Source organism: Papio anubis, chromosome 2 (genome assembly GCF_008728515.1).
Source record: "Papio anubis isolate 15944 chromosome 2, Panubis1.0, whole genome shotgun sequence".
Taxonomy (NCBI): domain Eukaryota; kingdom Metazoa; phylum Chordata; class Mammalia; order Primates; family Cercopithecidae; genus Papio; species Papio anubis.
The window spans coordinates 120,610,899-120,633,348 of NC_044977.1; the positions used below are offsets into that span (position 1 = coordinate 120,610,899).

At 38.5% G+C, this 22,450-nt stretch overlaps 1 protein-coding gene across 3 annotated transcripts in view; it reads right to left on the minus strand.

The window, feature by feature from the left end:
* Positions 1–4,380: 4,380 nt before the first annotated feature.
* SKIL (SKI like proto-oncogene) overlaps positions 4,381–22,450 on the minus strand; it is a 37,036-nt gene continuing 18,966 nt past the window's right edge. The window contains exons 3-7 of one of the 3 annotated variants that reach the window (XM_009201374.4): positions 17,518–17,615; positions 14,393–14,625; positions 10,555–10,796; positions 9,750–9,887; positions 4,381–8,757 (exon numbers count right to left, since the gene is read on the minus strand). In XM_009201374.4, the coding sequence (XP_009199638.1) occupies positions 8,599–8,757; positions 9,750–9,887; positions 10,555–10,796; positions 14,393–14,625; positions 17,518–17,615 (870 nt within the window). In that variant the 3' untranslated portion in view covers positions 4,381–8,598. Of the gene's footprint in view, positions 8,758–9,749; positions 9,975–10,554; positions 10,797–14,392; positions 14,626–17,517; positions 17,616–22,450 lie in introns of all 3 variants that reach the window. The other 2 variants (XM_009201375.4, XM_003894846.5) reach the window with 2 other exon arrangements.

Consider the following 22,450-nt stretch of genomic DNA (forward strand, 5'->3'; position numbering starts at 1 on the left):
ATCCTCAACAAGGGTGGGTGCAGTGACTCATGCCTGTAATCCCAGCACTTTGGACTGCCAAGGTGGGCAGATCACTTGAGGCCAGGAGTTCGAGACCAGCCTGGCCAACATGGTGAAACCCTGTCTCTACTAAAAATACAAAAATTAGCCAGGCATGGCTGGTCACACCTGTAATCCCAGCACTTTGGGAGGCCGAGGCAGGTGGGTCACCTGAGGTCAGGAGTTCGAGACCAGGCTGGCCAAAATGGCGAAACCCCATCTCTATTAAAAATACAAAAAAAAAAAAAAATTATCTGGGCGTGGTGATAGGCGCCTGTAATCCCAGCTACTGAGGAGGCTGAGACAGGAGAATTGCTTGAACCCAGGATGCGGAGGTTGCAGTGAGCCAAGATCGCACCATTGCATTCCAGCCTGGGCCACAGAGCAAGACTCTATCTCAAAAAAAAACAAAAAAATTAGCTGGGTGTGGTGATCCACCACCTAATAATTTAATAAGGAAGGAAGGAAGGAAGGAAGGAAGGAAGGAAGGAAGGAAGGAAGGAAGGAAGGAAGGAAGGAAGGAAGGAAGGAAGGAAGGAAGGGAGGGAGGGGAGAGGGAGGGAGGGAGGGAGGGAGGGGAGAGAGAGAGAAAGACGAAAAGAAAGAAAGAAAGAAAGAAAGAAAGAAAGAAAGAAAGAAAGAAAGAAAGAAAGAAAGAAAGAAAGAAAGAAAGAAAGGAAGAAAGGAAGGAAAGAAAGAGAGAGAAAGAAAACAAGAAAGAGAAAGAGAGAAAAGAAGAAAGAGAAAAGAAAGAGAGAGAAAATAGAGAAAGAAAGAAAGAAAGAAAGAGAAAGAAAGAAGAAAGAAAAGAAAGAGAAAGAAGTAAAAGGGAAGGGAAGGGAAGGGGAAGGAGGAGGAGAGGGGAGGAGGGGGGAAGGGAAGGGAAGGGAAGTGGGAGGGAAAGGGGAGGGAAGGGAAGGAAAGGGAAAGGAAGGCAAAGGAAGGGAAAGGAAGGGAAAGAGAAAATGGGGTATATGTAGCATATATGCAAAATGGAATGTTATTCATTCTTGACAAAGGACAACCTGTCATTTTTCAAAAACATGGATGAACCTAGAGCATATTATGGGGTATTGTTGTTGTTGTTGTTGTTTTTAGAGACAGTCTCACTCTGTCACACAGGCTGGAGTGTAGTGGTGTGATCTCGGCTGACTGCAACTTCTGTGGAGGATATTATGTTAAGTGAAATCAGCCAGGCACAAAAAGACAAATACCATGTGATCTCACTTATACGTGGACTGTAAAAAAGTCAATCTCATAGTAAAATGGTGGTTACCAGAGCCTAGAGAGATTGGGGAGATGTTGGTCAAACACCACGAAATCTTGGGAGGAATAAGTTCAAGGACCTATGTTACACCGTGGTGACTACAGTTAATAACAATATATTATATACTTGAAAATTACTAAGAGAGTAGATTTTGTGTCCTCACCACAAAATAATGAGAGGCAACGCGTATGTTAAATAGCTTGATTTAGCCATTCCATGTGCATACATGTATCAAAACATCATGTTGTACACCATAAATGTATATGATTTTAATTTATCAATTAAAAGTAAAAAATGAGACATTGGCAGAACGGATTTTTAATCATTATCTAATGGCCGGGCGCTGTGGCTCATACCTGTAATCCCAGCACTTTCTTGTTGTTGTTGTTGAGACAGGGCCTCACTGTGTCACCCAGGCTGGAGTGCAGTTGCGTGCTTTCGGCTCACTGCAACCTCTGCCTCCCGGGTTCAAGCGATTCTCTTGCCTCAACCTCCCAAGTAGCTGGATGGCCAGTACAGGCATGCACCACCACACCCAGCTAATTATTATTTTGTGTGTGTGTGTATTTTTAGTAGAAATGGGGTTTCATCTTGTTGGCCAGGCTGGTCTCAAACTCCTGGCCTCAAGTGATCCACCCACCTTGGCCTCCCAAAGTGCTGAGATTACAGACATGAGCCACTATGCCTAGCCTAATTCCAGCACTTGGGGAGGCCGAGGTGGGCAGATCACCTGAGGTGAGGAGTTTGAGACCGGTCTGGCCAACATAGCATAGTGAAACTCTGTCTCTACTAAAAATACAAAAAAATAGCCGGATGTGGTGGTGTGCACCTGTAATCTCAGCTACTTGGGAGGCTGAGGCAGGAGAATCATGTGAACCCAGGAGATGGAGGTTGCAGTGAGCCAAGATTGCATTATTGCACTCCAGGCTGGATGACAGTGCAGGACCCCATCTCAAAAAAATATAAAAATAAAAATAAGGGATTAATATCCAGAATATATAAAGAATCCCTACAACTGAACAACAATGACAACAACAATTTTTTAAATGGGCAAAGGACTTGAATAGTTCTCTGAAAATACACAAAGCACATGGTGCTCAACATCATCAGTCACTAGAGAAACGCAAATGAAATAGCACTTCACACCCAATAGGATGGCTAATACTGGTAAAATGGAAAATAACATGTGTTGGCAAGGGTGTAGAGAAACTGTAACTGTCATGCATTCCTGGTGCAGATGAAAAATGAAGCAGTCCTGTGGAAAACTTAGGTGGTTCTTCCAAAAGTTAAATATAGAATTACCATATGAATACACAATTCTACTCCTAGGTATACATCCAAAAGAAGAGAAAGCAGGGACTTAAGTAGGTAACTGTAAAGCAATGTTCATAGCAGCATTATTTGCAATAGCTAAAAGGTGCAAACAACCAAAGTGTCAATCAACAGATGGATAAACAGAATATGGTATAACCATGCAATGGATTACTATTCAGCCGTAAAAAGAAGTGAAATTCTGAGACATGAAACAACACGGATATATGTTGAAAACATCATGATCAATGAAACAAGCTAGATACAAAGGACAAGTATTTTTATTCCACTTACATACCTAGAATAGGCAAATTCATAGAGACAGAAAGTAGAAAAAAAGTTATCAGGGGCTGGGGGAGAAGATATGCATTAGGGAGTTACTGTTTAATAGGTACAGAACTTCTGTTTGGGATAATGAGAAAGTGCTGAAAACAATGGTGATAGTTGCCTAACATTGTGACTATATGTCATTGATTTGCACACTTAAAAACGGCTAAAATAGTAAATTGTTGTGTATATCTTATCACAAAAAAAAAATTTAATTACAATTTAGAGGGTACTATAAACAGACTCTAAGATAGTCCCTAATGATCCCTGCCTTCTGGTATTCAAACCCTATATAAACTTGTCCTGTAATAAAACAAGGCAAAAGTGTGTGACTTCCAGTCTGGGACATAAAAAAATTGTGGCATGACATTTTCTTCTGGATCACTCATTTGGGGTAAACTAGTCATGTCATTAACAGCTCCATGGACAGGTCCACAGAGTGAGCAACTGAGCACCTTGTCAGCAACCATGTAAGTGAGCTTGGAGGCAAATCCTTTAGTTCAATCCAGCTTTCAGACTTCAACCCTGGGTAACATTCTAAGTGCAACCTTACAAGAGCTCCTGAGCCAAAACAGCAAGTTAAATGTTCCTAGATTTTTTTTTTTAATTGCCCTTATTGATAACACCATGATATAATTTGTAAGTAGCTTGGGGTTTTTTGTTTTTAGAGACAAGGTCTCACTCTGCTTACTCTTACCCAGGCTGGAGTGCAGTGGTGTGATTACGAAACAGCTCACTGCAGCTTCATCTGCTACTCCTGGGCTCAAGCGATCCTCCCACCCCAGCCTCCCAAAGCACTGGATTACAGATAAGAGCCAGTGTGCCTGGCCATCTCCTGAATTTCTGACACTGCTAAATATGGGGGCAATTTGTTATGCAGTAGATAACTTATACCAGGGATTTAGTAAGGATGGTGAAAAAAGGTTAAAGTCTAAAAATCATTAAAGAAAATAATCACATAATGCTGGTATTTTCATCACCCGAAATATTGCATAAAATTTCCTATTCTACAATAAAACAGGTTTTTCAAATTAGTGTGTAATGAATAATAGACTTTTTCTTTTGAGACAGTTTCACTCGTCACCCAGGCTGGAGTACAATGGCACGATCTCAGCTCACTGCAACCTCTGCCTCCTGGGTTCAAGTGATTCTCATGCCTCAGCCTCCCAAGTAGCTGGGATTACAAGCATGAGTCACCGCGCCCGGCTAATTTTGTATTTTTATAGACAGCGTTTCACCACGTTGGCCAGGATGGTCTCAAACTCCTCACCTCAGGTAATCCGCCCGCCTTGGCCTCCCAAAGTGCTGGGATTACAGGCATGAGCCACCGCGCGCAGGCTACGAATAATAGACTTTAAAGAACAAAGGAGAAAATGTCAATCTTAGGGAACAAGAAAGTTAAGCTCACACACGATATTGAAATAACTTGAATCAAATTTAATTGGCATTAAAAGTTTTTATTTAGAATTTGATCCACAATCTATACAAGTTATTTACAAGGCATGAAAATGGAAAACAGCACAAAATACAATTGAGGTATAAGCTCAGAGCACAGTATGTCATGTTTCAATAAATATAATTCAAAATTTGTAAACTAGGTGACCAGATACATGAGTCTTATTTTTAGTAAAACCATATAAAATATTTATTTCACGTGAGGTAGAGGACAGTTTTTCTGTGTCATGTAATGCAACCAACCACAGCAACTTTTAACTGTAAAACTGTACATCATTGGCAAATTTTTTAATTTAATTATGGTCAATGTAGTTAATTATTTGTTTCAACAGTTGCAGAACAGATATTTCATTTACTGCCTTCACAGATTAGAAATTCAAAAATAATTTAAGACTACTATGTTGGCTTAAAATTATCAGGATAAACAAATATTTCTAACAGGATAGTTAAAAACAAGCAAAATTTTATTTCTCATAAACTAATTCCTCAAAAGATGTCCTACATTTAGCAACTGTTTTCTAGGACATGTTTACTAGAACTACTTTAAGTATGCTGTGCTTTCTTTTCAAGTGAGGTATCTATATTGAGGAAAAAAGTCTTATAAATTCCTTTATATTAAACTAATTTAATACACTTTTGTTTCCTGGGCTGAATTTTTAAATTTTTTTTTTTTTTAACATTTGATCACTTTCTAAATCAAAAATTGTAGCACTACGTAAGACATTTAATTCTATTACTAAATAGGCTCCAAACTACATTATACAGTTTAGAAGCCATTTCAATGAAAGGATTTACCCAAAAAAAAAATGTCCTTTTAAACAAAATGCAATATAAAAAATACTCATATGTTTTTCTTCCAAAAGTGGAAATGCTTAAGTACCCTATACTAAAAAAAAAAAAAAAAAAAATAGGCTGTTTATTCAATTCCACAATGTATAATACAGCAGTTATATGTCCCTTATTGCTGACAGCTTCGATAAAAACTATTAACAAGTAGTTCCAAGCACAGAAATACATGGACAGTATGAGCACAATTTTTCTTTACATTAATTTTTAATCTCCTATCATGTGGATTAAATGCATAAAGGGCAAATAAAAATGAGGAATCTTCCCTAAGTAATCAAAACTATGTCTTATTGAAAAGAAAATTTTAGAAGCTGATTAAAACCCTTCAGCACTAGCTTTGCAATTAATTTTGGAGAAATACCTTGACACATCTTATAGTACTTGAGTTTCCTTATAACTTTACTTTCCCTCAAACAGAAGCTACCTATGTGCAAATAAACTGATTGTTCTGTCAGGACTTCTAAAAGATATGGATAGCCCACAAATATATACTTTATTTCACCTACTTTAATAGCTGCTTTACAATTCACTATGTACAAATGATTTTATATCTTAACTGGTAATATATTAAATATGTTATAAAATTAGTTCAAGAAGCATAAAACACCCTCTCATGAACACAGAAATTCAAGCAAAAGAATATGCTTAAACAAAAACTAAAGCACACAGCAAACGTAAATTGTTGGTCAAATCTTTTCATAGTGTTATAAGTTACATTTGTGAAATTTAGAGCAGTTGAAGAGCTTCCTCAATAACAGCAAGAGGTTTTACATTTATTACCTTTATAGAGTAGCTACACTTTTCTCATAGTTTAGACTACAGAAACTATCACCACCCAAATTAAACATCACCCAAGCTAATATTCTTTCTTCCTTCTAAAGATGAGCTAGCAAAACTTTTTAATAGGCTGTCCCTTTAATGCAGCTTTTTAGAGTAAACATTTTTACATTTTTCCCAAAAAGAATTATTTTTTGAAGTCTGAGGAAAAATCTGCTTGCCTAGTGAATTTGGCACACAAAAACTAACAACAAATCAAACTTTAAGCTAGCAACCAACACACAAAATAAGCATGCAAAGAATAGAATAAGTTTTATATGGGTATTTTAGCCGAGGCCACTTATAAGGTATTACAAAATCTCTATATTGTTTTCAAGCTATGTGGTGCAGTTTAAAGTTACTTTTAACAATAATACGTATATTTACAATTGACTTAAAAAACTATTTTCAAGGAAGTTAGACACCTATGGCACATCAACACATCTTCTGAAAAATGAAGACTATACAACGTCATGTGGCAAATTTTCATTATGTGAAGGACTAGAAAAAATATTTCTTTACTCAATTCTGAATTACCAGTTCATAATAATTTAATGGTGTTTAAGCACTGCTTAAAATTTTCAAATAACGTATTTCAAGGATTAAGCAATTTATTTTAGAAGTTTTGGGGTGAAACAAATTATTTTATCATTTTCTAGGTAACATAAAGCAGAAAGGTTCCAAGTGAATTAGAAATATAAATGAAATTATAGGTGTTTGAGTTTGTCTTCCAAAAAGCTGAGCTGTGACACGAATAATTCAAAATTAAAATAAAACTATATCATAAATATCTGATTTTTCTTTCTCCAGATCTAAATAGATTGTATTGCGAGAATACGTCATTTTAAATATTTGTTTCTGCATGTCATTTTAGTATTTGTTCCTCCTTGAGAAGATTCCAAGAATCAACAAATTAAATTAGTCTTAATATAGCAAAATTTAAATGGAAAACTGAAAATACACATTTAGGTCATACTCAGTAAATAAATTACATTTGGGGAAGTACAAAATTCTTTCTGGATATGTACTATTAAGCAAAATATGAAAATAACTGGTTAAATGACAACCTAGTGATTTCTTTCTACACCGCTAGATTATCTATCTTCTGTGCTGGAAATAGAGTATAACCTTAACCCTAGCTAATTTATTTTAAAATAAATACAGCTCGCTGAAGTAATTCATACATAGTACCTTACAAGAGAACATGAAAAACATGTATTATCCCATAAAATCCATGGGGTAATAATGTCAATTAATAATAGTTTCAGGAAACTTCCTTTAAAAACAGATCTAAGAATTTTACCTAATATATTTTAAGCCAAGAATTAACAAATATGAAATTTGCCATTAGAGAATGACAGACTTTTCTGTGCAAAAAAAAAGTACAGAAGATGTTTTCCCTCCCAAAACTATGGAATTCCTTTATCTTCTAAAACTTATCTAAAATCTTTTAGTAGCAGATAACTAAACTGTCCTATATGCACCTATCATGTACTATCAGTTGACTGTAAATTCCTGATTTTTATATTAAGTAGTAACTGAAAATGGTCCATTCGTGCAAATTTTGGTAAGACTTAACATTTAAACATACAAAAGTCCAAAATAACCTTCAAGGTGTTTAACATTTTACAACTTAAAGGAAAACAAGTCCATTATATAAATTTCAGTAAGACTCATAACTACATATAAAAACTATACAGGAGGATTATGGATTGTATAGAAACTGATATACAACAATGGTATCAGTTTTTCTCAAGAACATTAATATTTTCACACCATTATTAACAACACAAAGTTCAGAAATTATTATTTTATTTTTGAAAAGTTGCTGCTTAAAAAAAAATCTAAATATAACCACATTTAAACTGAAAAACAAACTACAACTGCTTCTTCTGTTTAGCAGCAGTGCATAATAACACATTATTCTTCCCCACTGTGCTCATGGGGTATGCTATAACCTCAATAAAATTTCTCCTAGGATACACATTAAAAAGAAGAGAACTGGTGGAAATTCATTCCACAATCTGAACCAAGTAAAAGTAAATTTGATGTATGTTAATGAGTATACTGTATCAACTTAGAAAAATCATGTTAATGAGAAAAGGGGAGATTCAACTCCTTGAGTAGCTCTATATACTTAAAATATAAAGCCACATTGTATCTAAAATTGAGTCTGAAATACGGATAACAAAATTGACCACAGTTATTTTCCATCACATACTGCAGCTTTTAAAAAGTACACAATTGTTAAGTTTGCATTAGAAATATAAGCAGATTACATACTAGTTGAAACCATATGGTATTGTTACTAAGCTGGTTTTTTAAAAAAAGTACAAAGAAACATACATTTTCATTCATTTGGAAAATGTAAAAATTTAAGTACTAATATATAATCTCTTCACTTTCTCTGATCTACAAATGGATAGAATGCCTAGTTATCTTCATGCAGATAAGTTCTTCAGAATTCAATTACCAAAGCAAGCAACAAACAAAAAAAAACTTGTCAATAATACACAGATGAATCTCTTTAACAGTTTCTATTCTTTAGCAGTCTTTGATGATTTCAGAATTTGCAGCTTTAGCTCTTTTATCATCATCTCTAACTTCTGTCTTGCTTCCCGTTCCTGTCTGAGTTCATCTTGGAGTTCTTGCCTATCGGCCTCAGCATGGTCCAATCTCTGTCTCAGTTCTGCCAACTATGTGATTTAAAAGGCGATGTCAATTTTAATTGTTTTGTTTTTCCACTTAATCCTCATATCATAGAAAATACCTATTTTCAAATTACTTCTTACAAAATGAACTATTTCATGTACACTAAATCCATTAAGCATCTAATACTATTAATTTGACATCTGACAGGACATTAAGTTTAAGAAAAAGCAAAGGAACGAGAGGAAGGAACATGTCCACCATGTTCATTATGCCCTATACTTTACTATACGGCTCATCACAGCCTGCTCATGTTAGTTATTTGTTCATGTTCCTTAAATTGTGAGATTCTATTAACAAAAGAGAATTGTTTATTTTTGCTCCAGTGCCTTTGCACATAATAGGCAACAGTTCCTGTTTGTTAATTTGCAGATTTGAAAGCTCATATACTACATTAAAATAATATAACATATGATATTCAGAGGGCTAGAGATTACCAATTTAGGAACTAAACTGCCATAACCTAATAAAAGTTTAAACTAATAAAAGCAACAAATACCAAAATAATCATCTTGGACAATACAGCATAAAGCTATGTTTAACAGAATTATCTATTTTGAAATCTAGCTTAGTAAACTGAGCTTTACAAAAAGTAATTCCTTTATTAGAGAAGTAACAGTGGCTGAGCGCAGTGGCTCACGTCTGTAATTCCAGCACTTCAGGAGGCTGAGGCGGGCGGATCACAAGGCCAGCAGTTTGAGACCAGCCTGATCAACATGGTGAAACCCGATCTCTACTAAAAAATACAAAAATTAGCCAGGCGTAGTGTCACACGCCTGTAATCACAGCTACAATCAGGAGGCTGAGGCAGGAGAACTGCTTGAACCCGGGAGGCGGAGGTGGTGGGGAGCTGAGATCACGCCACTGCACTCCAGCCTGGGCGACAGAGCAAGACTCTGTCTCAAAAAGAAAAAAAAGAGAAGTAACAGTTTCCATTTCCATGTTGAAAGGGCACCATTATACAAACAGTAATTCTTACCTGTCCTGCATATTCAGCCTCTTTGTCTTTTTCTAAATTTGAGTCACAGGTACATTTTTGCTTCATTATCTGCTCCAATTTTTTCTCTAAGTCTTTCTGTTCAACATAAAATTCTTCCATTCTTTGAGCATGTTCATTCTGCAAAGATTCAAGTTCTTTCTGTAAATTCTGCTGTTCTTCAGTGAGTTCCTTCATAGATTTTGAACTACTCAACATTTTTACTTCCTGTAATGTAAACAATCACAATACAATTTTTACTTTATTTTCATCATCTTAAAATTTTCAGTTCTGGAAAATTCAGCACAGAAAATACCTAAAATTCAGCTATCATTACCAGTTCTATATAGAGGTAATTATTTTTAAAAACTATTTTCTCAAAAAATTTTAAAGTATATTAAAATTGCTTATCAGTGTAAAACAATAATCTTAAGTACATTTGTAGCATCTCATCTTGACTTTTCTTACTAGGCATATACGGGGGCACTGGGCGCGATGTCTCACACCTGTAATCCCAGCACTTTGGGAGGCCGAGGCTGGTGGATCACAAGGTCAAAAGTTAGAGCCTGGCCAACATCGCCAACACGGAGAAACTCCATCTCTGCTAAGAATACAAAATTTAGCCAGGCATGGTGACATGTGCCTCTAATCCCAGCTACTTGGAAGGCTAAGGCAGAAGAACTGCTTGAACCTGGGAGGCGGAGGTTGCAGTGAGCTGAGATCATGCCACTGCACTCCATCCTGGGTGACAGAGCAATATACAAAAGTATCTTTTCATAATGGACTATCATTTAGATAACAACTTTACCATCTGAAGTTGTTGCTTCTTTTGCAAAATTAAGTTTAGTTTTTCCTGTTGTTTTAAATAAGTTCTCATTACATCTTCCATGATTTTTCCCTTATCATCCTCACAAATGACATCTTTCACAAGAAGAGGAGATGAAGCAGCAGCAACAAGGCCAATTCCCACTTGGTTTATGTCTCTGACTAATTTGCAAGTGGCAGACTCAGATTTCCTTTTACTTGTAGAATTATTTGAGATTGATGCATCTTTGAGAGAAAAAAATCAAGTAACAAAGTATGAATATCACTCCATTAAAAAATCACTAGAACAATCCATAAATGAAAATTTTAAAACATTTCATTTATAAATTAGACTAAAACAAATAAAATAGGAATAAATTTAACAAAAGTAGTGCAAGTACAATTACAACTACAAAACATCACTAAAAGAAATTTAAGACCTAAATATATGGAAAGACATCCCAAATTCATGGACTGGAATTTAATATTGTTAAGACAGTAACAGTCTCCAAATTGATCTACTTATTCAGTGCAATCCCTATCAAAATCCCCACTGGATTTTTTGCAGAAATTGACAAGCAGATTCTAAAATGCATATGGAAATGCAGCAAACCCGCAATAGATAAAACAATCTTGAAAAAGAGTAACAAAGTTAAAAGACAATTCCCAATTTCAAAGTTTACTACAGAAATCAAGACTGTGTGGTATGACTTAAGGATAGACATACAGATCACTAGAACAGAATTCAGAGTCCAGAAATTTAAAAAACTCATACTTTACAAGGCAATTGTTGTTGACAAAGTGCCAAAGCAATTCAATCAGGAAAGAATAATCTTTTCAACATACAGACAACTATATCCACATGCAAAAGAAAAGGTTGGACCTTACACTGTATACAAAAATAAATTAACTCTAAATTAATCAAAGACCTAAATGTAAGAGCTACAACCCTTAAATATAAATTTCTTGGCTGGGTGTGGTGGCTCACGCCTATAATCCCAGCACTTTGGGAGGCTGAGGCAGGTGGATTACCTGAGGTCAGGAGTTCGCCACCAGCCTGACCAACATGGTAAAACCCTGCCTCTACTAAAAATACAAAAAAAATTAGCCGGGCATGGTGGGGTGCACCTGTAATCCCAGCTACTCGGAAGGCTAAGACAGAAAAATTGCTTGAACCCAGGAGGTGGAGGTTGCAGTGAGCTGAGATCGCACCACTGTACTCCAGCCTGGGCAACAGAGCGAGAGTCAGTCTCAAAAATAAATAAATATAAATTCCTTCGAATTGGGATTAGGCAATAGTCTTAGATATGATACCTAAAACAAGAAAAAAATAGATAAATTGGATATAATAAAAATGTAAAACTTTTGTGCTTCAAAGAACGCTAACACAGCCAAGCACGGTGGCTCACACCCTGTAATCTCAACACTTTGGGAGGCTGAGGAAGGTGGATCGCTTGAGCTCACGAGTTTGAGACCAGCCTCAAAATGGCAAAACTCCAACTCCACCAAAAATACAAAAATTAGCTGAGCATGGTGGTACATCCCTGTAGTCCCAGCTATTTGGGAGGCTGAAGTGAAGGGATGGATTGAGCCCAGGAGGTAGAGGCTGCAGTGAGCAGAGCTGGGTGATACAGCCAGACTCTGTCTCAGGAAAAAAAAAAAAAAAAAAAAACACACACACACACACACACACACAAAAGAACACTAATAAGAAAGTAAAAAGAAAACAGCATGGTAAATCAAATATTTGATAAGGATCTAGTATCCAGAATATATAAAGAACTCTTACAACTCAATAGTAAAAAGACAACCTAGTTTCAAAACAGCCAAAACATCTGAATAGACATTTTCCCAAAGATATGCAATGTCCAAGAAAAACATGAAAAGATACTCAATATCATCATTCACTGAGAAACTGCAAATTACAACCATGATATACCACTTCACAACCACTAGGATGGCTATATTCAAAAGACAATAACAAGCGTTGACAAAGATATGCAAAAGTTGAAACTCCCAAGCTACCACAGGAATGTAAAATGGTGCAACTGTTTTAGAAAAGTCTGGCAGTCCCTCAAAACGTTAAACGTAATTACCACATGACCTAGCAATGTCACTCCTAAACATATACCAAAAAAACCTGAAAATACAGTCCCACACTTAAACTGCTACACAAGTGTTTACAGCAGGATTATTCATAATTTCCAAAAAGTAGAGCCACTGCAAATGTCCACCAACTGATGAAGGGATAAACAAAACGTGGTATATCCACATAATCGAATCTTATCAGGCCATGAAAAGAAGTCCTGGTACATACAACAACATGGACTATGAAAACATTATCCTTAATGAAAGAAGCATAAGCTTTTCGGTCAGACATGAAAAGCCACATGTTGTACAATTCCTTTTATAATGAAATGTCCAGAATAAGCAAATCCATAAAGATAAGACAATAGATTAGTGGTTGCCAGAGGCTTCAAGAAAGGGAGAATCAGGGTGTGACTCCTAATGGATTACAGGGTTAATTTTTGGAGTGATGAAAATATCATGGGCCGAGGCGGGTGGATCACCTAAGGTCAGGAGTTCAAGACCAGCCTGACAAATATGGCGAAAACCCTGTCTCTACTAATAAAACAAAACAATTATCCAGGCGTGGTGATGCACGCCTGTAATCCCAGCTACTCGGAGAGCTGAGGCAGGAGAACAGCTTGAACCCAGGAGGCAGAAGTTGCAGTAAGCCGAAATCATCCCATTGCACTCCAGCCTGGGCGACAAGAGTCAAACTCTTGTCTCAAGGAAAAAAAAAAAAAAAGAAAACCCCCAAGAATCTCAATTCTCTATAAAACATTAAATAAATAGAGGACCCTCCAACTGTTCCAAGGCAGCTAAAGTAACTGTCACACTGCCTAATCACTAAGCAAAGCTGCGCTGCTATATGGATGGTAACACAGGCAATATCTGCGGACATGTCTCATTTAATCCACAGTATTTTAAAAGGCACGGTAAGTAGCCAGCTATTTCTTTCTTTTAAACGACCAGCCAATATTCCACATTTATGCCATATGCCTGGCCCCTAGAGCTTTCAATCCTTGCTTTATTCCATAACTAAGTTTCCCTGAGTTCTATACCTAACTACTCTTACTTACATGTACTTCTTAGTATTAGTTAAATGCTGTCTCAGTTCATGGCAAATTAGAAAGAAAAATAAAGGCTGGGTGTGGTGGCTCACACCTGTAATCCCAACACTTTGAGAGGCCAAGGCAGAAGGATCACTTGAGCCCAGGAGTTCAAGACCAGCTTGAGCAACATAGCAAGACCCATCTCTACAAAAAAAAAATTAAATTAAATTAAATTAAATTAGCCAGGCACAGCAGTGTGTGCCTCTGGTCCCAGCTACTAGGGAGGCTGAGGTGGGAGGATCACTTGAGCCAAAAAGTTGAGGCTGCAGTGAGCCATGACCTCGCCACTGCACTCCAGCCTAGGCAACAGAGAAAGACTCTGTCACAAAAAAAGAAAAAAAAAAGGAAAGAAAAACAAGGATCTCCTGAAGACTGACAGCAAATAAAAGGTAGGAAAGGAAAAAAATCAGATCAAAATAACTTGCAGTCTGAGACCAGGTAGCCTATCTGTATCTATCTCAGTCTCCTGAGCTATCACCACGCTAGAAAAGTACAGCAACTGAGATTAAAATAAATCACCCAGAGTTTTGAAGGGTAGCATTTTTAAAGGTAAAAGCTCTAATTATCTGAAAATTTAGCTTAAACAAAAAGTCTGTTTGAAAATGCTGAATAAATGTGTTCATTAGATATTTAATTTTAGAAAGATAATCTCTGAATACTTACCTAAACGGCTACATAATTCTCTACTTGTTTTTAAATCCATTTTCTCCTGTTCCTCAAGTGAGACATCTGGATAAGACACTGTTTTTTGAAGTTTACAACTACTGTGAGCCTTCTCTGACTGTCTTGATATGGACTTACTTGACTCTGTCTTTGTGAGCTCTTTAGACTGGGATACAGCAGAAGTAAGCGACACATTTGGGGCAACCACTTTATCACACATGTATAAGTAGTAGCTGAAAACAAGTAAAAGCAAAACAAGACATATATTACATATTACGATTAAGTAAAAATCAAATATGTAACATGCATTTCTGTGGTTAAACTTTTTTTTTTAACCAAAACAGACAATATTACAACTCAGAAAATAAAGGTCACAGTAAAGAATTCTTAGGAAAAAAATCAGCACTTTAGGCATTACAAACAAAATTATAAGGGATTTTTTGTTAGTCTGCAAGTAATCCAGGCTGGAATGTAGTGGTGTGATCATGGCTCACTGTAACCTCTAACTCCTGGGCTCAAGCAATCCTCCTGCCTTAGCATCCCAGGTAGCTGGGAAGACACACCCCCATTTTTTTTTTTAGAGATGGTGTCTTCCTAGGCTGCCAAGTTGGCCTTGAACTCCTGGGCTCAAGTGATACCCTCCCATCTCTAACTCCCAGAGCACTAGTATTACAGGCATAAGCAACCATAACCAGCTTGCAAGTAATTTCGTGGGTTTTTTTTTTTCTTCTTGGCAAGTAATTTCTAAGCACTAAAAAGATACTCAGAAAGAAAATCACAGGCTCTTCTCCTTCCCTCAGAACCAACCCAGAACTATAAGCATTAAGCACTTTATACATCTGTGTAACAACTCTGAGCAGGTAAGTTTTACTCCAGAAAGAGAATCATCTATAACTACTTTGGAGGACTTTATCTTGCCCATCACCCTTCTAAACAGGGAATCTTGGCTCTTTGCTTTGGTGAGGCTGCTTCAGTTACAGACTGCAAGGTTATGGACTGATTCACAAGAGGCTCAATGAGGAGCTCCCAGGGCTCTTCTTATATACCTCAGAGACAGAATATGCACTCTGAATGCCACCCAGCTACTGGGCAGTTCTTATATCAAACCCCACTGAGCAATCTTCTTAAAATGCTTCACTACTTTCTATTCATTTGAGAAAATGGCAATAATATATTATGCAAAACTAAGATGGAAGAGATTACCAATTTTGATCAAAACTCACATAAAATTGCCCAGCAGACACATCTGAGAAGCTCGTGGAACAAATTTCAGCTACATATTTGTAACTATATTCTGAGTAACACTTAGCAAAAAGATGCAACCATTTAAGACTTGACACTCCATCCCCTGAACTCCAGACAATCTCCTCTTGTATTTCATTTTCTTTGTACATGACATCTATATTGTTCCCCTTTGTTAATAACATACATTTTTGAGCCAAAATCTCAGTTTTCTGACAGGACAAGAAAACTGACAGGTTTAATAGTGCTCAAAAGACTTACTGCAAATACAACAGGTAAAGTAGTGATTGTACAAACGTAAGTAAGACTCGGTCTCTTTGTCACCATGCTTGGAGGGAATACAGATTTACACTAGTAGATAAAAATCTAGGACTCAACAAGAAAAACTTAAAATCTAGGGTGCACATTTACTGAAAAAGTAAAACTCTGATTTTGAGAAGTGTGGTTATTAAGAAAGCTCTAAGTTTCAAAAGAATTTCTTTTTAAAATATCAAAGTTGCAGGCCAGGTGCAGGGGCTCATGCTTGTAATCCCAGCACTTTGGGAGGCTGACACAGGTGGATCACTTGAGGTCAGGCGTTCAAGACCAGCCTGGCCCACATGGTGAAACCTCGTCTGTACTAAAAATACAAAAATTAGCTGGGTGTAGTGGCGGGTGCCTGTAATCCCAGGTACTCAGGAGGCTGAAGCAGGAGAATTGCTTGAATCCAGGAGGCGGAGGTTGCAGTGAGCCGAGATCGCACCATTGCACTCCAGCCTGGGCAACACAGCAAGACCCCGTCTCAAAAAAAAAAAAAAAAAAAGGTTGAAGTCACAGCTGGGCATGGTGGCTCACGCCTATAATCCTAGTAGTACTTTGGGAGGCCAAGGGCAACAGATTACTTGAGGTCAGGAGTTCAAAACTAGCCTGGTCAACATGGTGAAACCCCGTCTGTACTAAAAATACAAAAAAATTAGCCGGAAGTGGCGGCTGGCGCTCAGGCTCAGCTACAGGATGCCATGGCAGAAGAATTGCTTGAACCTGGGAGGCGGAGGTTGCAGTGGACCAAGATCCTGCCACTGCACTCCAGTCTGGGTGACACAGTGAGACTTTGTTTCAAAAAAAAAAAAAAAAAAAATCAAAGTTGCACACCAAACTCTTGAAGAGTTGGTTTACCTCTTGAAGAAAAGTAAGAAATTAAAGAACTTTCATTTTTTACTTGAGGGCTAAAAGAAAATGACCTATTTCTAGAAAACACATAGAAATACATAGTAAAGGTTATTTAAAATATTCAGTGCAATTTATAATTAATTTCATTTTAGATTCTTTCTTTGAATTTTTTCTAGTAAGAGTGACTAAACACAATTCGTCTACAATTTCCCTATAATGATAAATGAAACAAAAAAATACATTAAATACCAACAGACTTATTTAAAAATAATTTGGAATTTTCAAAGATAATCTATGATTAACAAGAAAGCCTGCAAATAAAGAAATAAATTCCTGGTCAGGCGCAGTGGCTCATGCCTATAATCTCAGCACTTTGGCAGGCTGAGGCAGGCAGATCACCTGAAGTCAGGAGGTCGAGACCAGCCTGGCCAACATTGTGAAACCCCATCTATACTAAAAATACAAAAATTAGTTGGGCGTGGTGGTGTGAGCCTGTAGTCCCGGCTACCCGGGAGGCTGAGGCAGGAGAATCGCTTGATCCCAGGAGGCGGAGGTTGCAGTGAGCCGAGATTGCGCCATTGCACTCCAGCCTGGGTAACAGAACAAGACTCCATCTCAAAATAAATAAACAAATAAATAAATTAATTAATTAATTCCCATGTCCTAGAATAGTGCGTGGTATACAGTTGCTGAATGAAATGAATGAACGAACAAACAAATAAATACCAACTTACCTGGGGTGTAAAAATGAATGTGTCTGAGAAACATGGTCACCTTCCTGCTTTATAACAGGATACCATGACTGTAATTCCATTCCTGATGGTGCATCTGTCTGCAGAAAAACATGGAAGCGAAACATTTATTGAAGTTTAACCTGTGAAGGTTAATTTTATGTGTCAACCTGACTGGGCCACTGAGTAAAGACAAGTAACATTATTTAGGAGTCATCATGCCAGGCACAGTGGTTCACACCTGTATTCCCGGCACTTTGGGAGGCAGAGTGGGGAAAATCCCATGAGCCCTGGAGTCAGCCTGGGCAACATAGGAAGACCCAGTCTCTTAAAAAAAAAAAAAGAAAAAAAATTAGCCAGGTGTGGTGGTATACACCTGTGGTCCCAGCTACTTGGGAGGCTGAGGTGGGAGAACCCCTTGAGCCCAGGAAGTTGAGGCTTGCAGTGAACCGTTATTGCACCACTTCACTCTATCCTGGGCAACAGAGTGAGACCCTGTCTCAAGGGTCATCTTCCAATAAGGCAGTCTTCCCTTGAAGAAGCCTGATTGATCATCTGAAACTCAGAGACACCCACATAAACTATCCCATCACAAGAACAGTTTCAGGACGCATGTTAATGTGGAGTGCCAGAAATGATTCATACAAATTTCATCCTTATGAAATCTATTTTATTTATTTATTTTGTTTTGTTTTTGAGACAGAGTCTCGCTTTGTCACCCATGCTGGAGAGCAGTGGCGAGATCTCAGCTCACTGCAACCTCCACCTCTCGGGTTCAAGTGATTCTCTGCGTCAGTCTCCTGAGTAGCTGGGATTACAGGTGCCCACCACCATGCCCAGCTAATTTTTGTATTCTTAGTAGAGATGGGGTTTCGCCATGTTGGCCAGACTGGTCTCAAACTCCTGACCTCGGTGATCCCCACTCCTTAGCCTCTCAAAGTGCTGGGATTACAGGCATTAGCCACTGAGCCCAGTTGGAAATCCATTTTAAATAACAGAACTCTGTAAAGGTACAGCACTGGAAAATTCTGATTCTTTTTTTTTTTTTTTTTTTTGGTGAGACGGAGTCTTGTTCTGTCACCCAGGCTGGAGTGCAGTGGCCGGATCTCAGCTCACTGCAAGCTCTTCCTTCGGGTTCACGCCATTCTCCTGCCTCAGCCTCCCAAGTAGCTGGGACTACAGGTGCCCGCCACCTCGCCCGCCTAGTTTTTTGTATTTTTTAGTAGAGACGGGGTTTCACCATGTTAGCCAGGATGGTCTCGATCTCCTGACCTCGTGATCCACCCATCTCGGCCTCCCAAAGTGCTGGGATTACAGGCTTGAGCCACCGTGCCCGGCCGAAAATTCTGATTCTTATTCCTGTGCTACAGTCAGCTAGATTATACCCCAGCCCTACAGTATTTGTTAGCGTATTAGCTATAGATACCATTCTACAGCAATACTTTGCCAAATTAAATCCAAAACCACATTGTTTGCTAACACTTGTCATGAAACCATATTTCCTAATAAATATAAAAAGCATTTTTTAATGCTTAAGGATGAACTATAACTAAAAATAAAGAAAAATAAGGAGAAAGGTAACTGGCAACTTAATGAACATCTACCTGCTGAGAACTTTATACATCATTCTTAATTCTACCAAATATCCCCCCTTAAGTAGGTATCATTACCATTTTACAGGTGAGAAAACAACTGAGGTGCAGAAATTGAAGAGGGGCCGGGTTCGGTAGCTCACACCTGTAATCCCAGCACTGTAGGAGGCTGAGGTGGGTGGATCACCTGAGGTCAGGAGTTCGAGACCAGCCTGGCCAACATGGCAAAACCCTGTCTCTACTAAAAATGCAAAACTTAACTGGGTGTGGTGGTGCAGCCCCTGTAATCCCACTTACTCGGGAGGCTGAGGTGGGAAAACTGTTTGAATCCAGGAAGCGGAGGCTGCAGTGAGCCAAGATTGCACTGCTGCACTCCAGCCTGGGCGACACAGTGAGACACCATCTCAAAAAATAAATAAAATAAAATAAAAATACAAAAAATTGGCCAGGCATGGTGGCACATGCCTGTAATGCCAGCTACTCAGGAGGCTGAGACAGGAGAATCACTTGAACACAGGAGATGGAGGTTGCAGTAAGCCAAGATAATGCCACTGCACTCCAGCCTGTGCTACAGAGCAAGAATTGTCTGAAAAAAACAAAGGAAAACAAAAAAAGAAATTGAAGGGAAAAAAAGAATAAATGACCTGTGGTTACGAACTTCTCCCTTATTTTGGTTTGCTTTATTTACACTTTGTCCTCCCTTCATCCCCCACATATTTCCTATTATACGAAATTATCTTGCTCTTGTGGGAAAAGGATACTTAAAAGAGGAGGCAAGACTCACTGGTGAGGGAAAGGGGAAAGAAGAAAAGGAGAGCTGAAAGGTAGCATGGTTAAGGAGAGCAACAAAAATAGGAAGTTAACAGACAAAACCAGGAAAGTGAGGGAGAATGAGATTAGGAATGAGTTAACCAAGGAATAAGACAAAAATGAGAGCAGGATATTTCTCTAAACCCGACCTTTAATAGGCTCCATGGCTGGGCACGGTGGCTCATGCCTGTAATCCCAGCATTTTGGGAGGCCCAGGAGGGATCACCTGAAGTCAGGAGCTCAAGACCAGCTTGGCCAACATAGCGAAACCCAGTTTCTACTAAAAATACAAAAATTAGCTGGATGTAGTAGCGCACACTTGTAATCCCAGTTATTTGGGAGGCTGAGGCAGGAGAATCACTTGAACCCAGGAGGCGGAGGTTGCAGTGAGCCAAGATTGCACCACCGCACTCCAGCCTGGGCAACAGAGCCAGACCCCATCTCAAGATAGAAAAAAAAGAGGCTCCAATTCCGGCCGAGTGCGGCGGCTCACCTCTGCAACCCAGCACTTTGGGAGGCTGAGGGGGGAGGATCACCTAAAGTCAGGAGTTCGAGACCAGCCTGGACAACATGGAGAAATGCCATTTCTACAAAAATTAGCTGGACATGGTGGCAAGTGCCTGTAATCCCAGCTACTTGAGTGGCTGAGACAGGAGAATCACTTGAATCCAGGAAGCAGAGGTTGCAGTGAGCTGAGTTCGCGCCGTTGCACTCCAGCCTGGGTGACAGAGCAAGACTCTGTCTCAGAGCAAGACTCTGTCTCAAAACAAAAAAAAAAAAAAAAAGAGGGTCCAATTCCCAATTCCTACTCTATGGGGAATGACAACTTCATTCAGTAATGAATAAAACCACACACAATGGAAAGCCACTAAACACCAACAAATTAGGAAAGTAGGAAAGTTGTTTTGCCTGATGTCCCAATATTCCAGTTTGGAACCAAGAAACTAAAGGACTGGAAACAGATCTCTGGATGTTAAGCAGTAATGATTAAAACAAAATCAACTCTAAACTGTCCAAACTCTGGTTTGATTACTGAGATCCTACTAATGGAGGAAACCAATGAGAATGAAGAAACCTGAGAGAGACCTGACAAGTAACCCACTGCCCTCAACAGGCTAAAAACAGAAAGGAAACAGCTCTTAGAACATATATCTTAAAATATGATCAGTCAGGAGATGATTTAGGGCCAATTAAAAGACAAAAATAGGCCGGGCACAGTGGCTCACGCCTGTAATCCCAGCACTTTGAACTTTAGGAAGCTGAGGCAGGCGGATCACGAGGCCAGGAGTTCAAGACCAGCCTGGCCAATATAGTGAAATCCTATCTCTACTAAAAATACAAAAATTAGCCGGGTGTGGTGGCACGCACCTGTAGTCCCAGCTACTCAGGAGGCTGAGACAGGAGAATCGCTTGAACCCGGGAGGTGAAGGTTGCAGTGAGCCAAGACAGCGCCATTGTACTCCAGCTTGGGTGACAGAGCAAGGCTCTATCTCAAAAAAAAAAAAAAAAAAAGACAAAAATATGTATGTGGAAGATCTTTATTTTTGTTAAGAATTATTGAGCAGACCACATGCGGTGGCTCATGCCTGTAATCCCAGCACTTCGGGAGGCTGAGGCGGGCAGATCACGAGGTCAGGAGATCGAGACCATCCTGGCTAACACGGTGAAACCCCGTGTCTACTAAAAAAAAAAAAAATACAAAAAATTAGCCGGGCGTGGTGGCGGGCGCCTGTAGTTCCAGCTACTCCAGAGGCTGAGGCAGGGGAATGGCGTGAACCCAGGAGGCGGAGCTTGCAGTGAGCTGAGATCGCACCACTGCACTCCAGCCTGGGCGACAGAACAAGACTCCGTCTCAAAAAAAAAAAGAATTATTGAGCAATGAATTTGAAAGACTAACTAAAGATCTCAAAATTATAGGGAAAAAACTAATATTTTTAAAGGATTTAAGAGCTGAATATTCAGTGAGGATCTCTACACTATATGTAAATGTGGAATTAAAAAAAAAAAAAAGCCCAGGCACAGTGGCTCATGCCTATAATCCCAGCACTTTGGGAGGACAGGAGAATCAACTGAACCGAGAAGCAGAGGTTGCAGTGAGCTGAGATCGCACCACTGCACTCCAGCCTGGGCAACAAAGTGCAACTCCATCTCAAAAAAAGGAAAAAAGAAAAAACAAAACCTCACATTTTGAACTAATATTCAGAATCTGGGCACATTCAACTGCCTATTTATAAAATAAACCAATCACTTATTTATATAGTTTCTCAGCCTATAGCTTAGTTATAACAATAAATTAGAAAGAGAACTGACTTCAGGCAGCAGAAATACTAAATGATAGATGCTAAGTGACAGTTAACAGCCCAAGGAGAGAAGAAAATTACAAGATGCAAACACAAAAACTGCTTCAAAAAGCAAGATAATCTGAGTAAAGGCTTTAGCATAGACCAGGGCAAATAATTTAATATATCTCAATTGTCCCCTACCGCAATTCAACAAAGTATGATAATTAATGTTTAAGAATCTTGAGTTGGCCA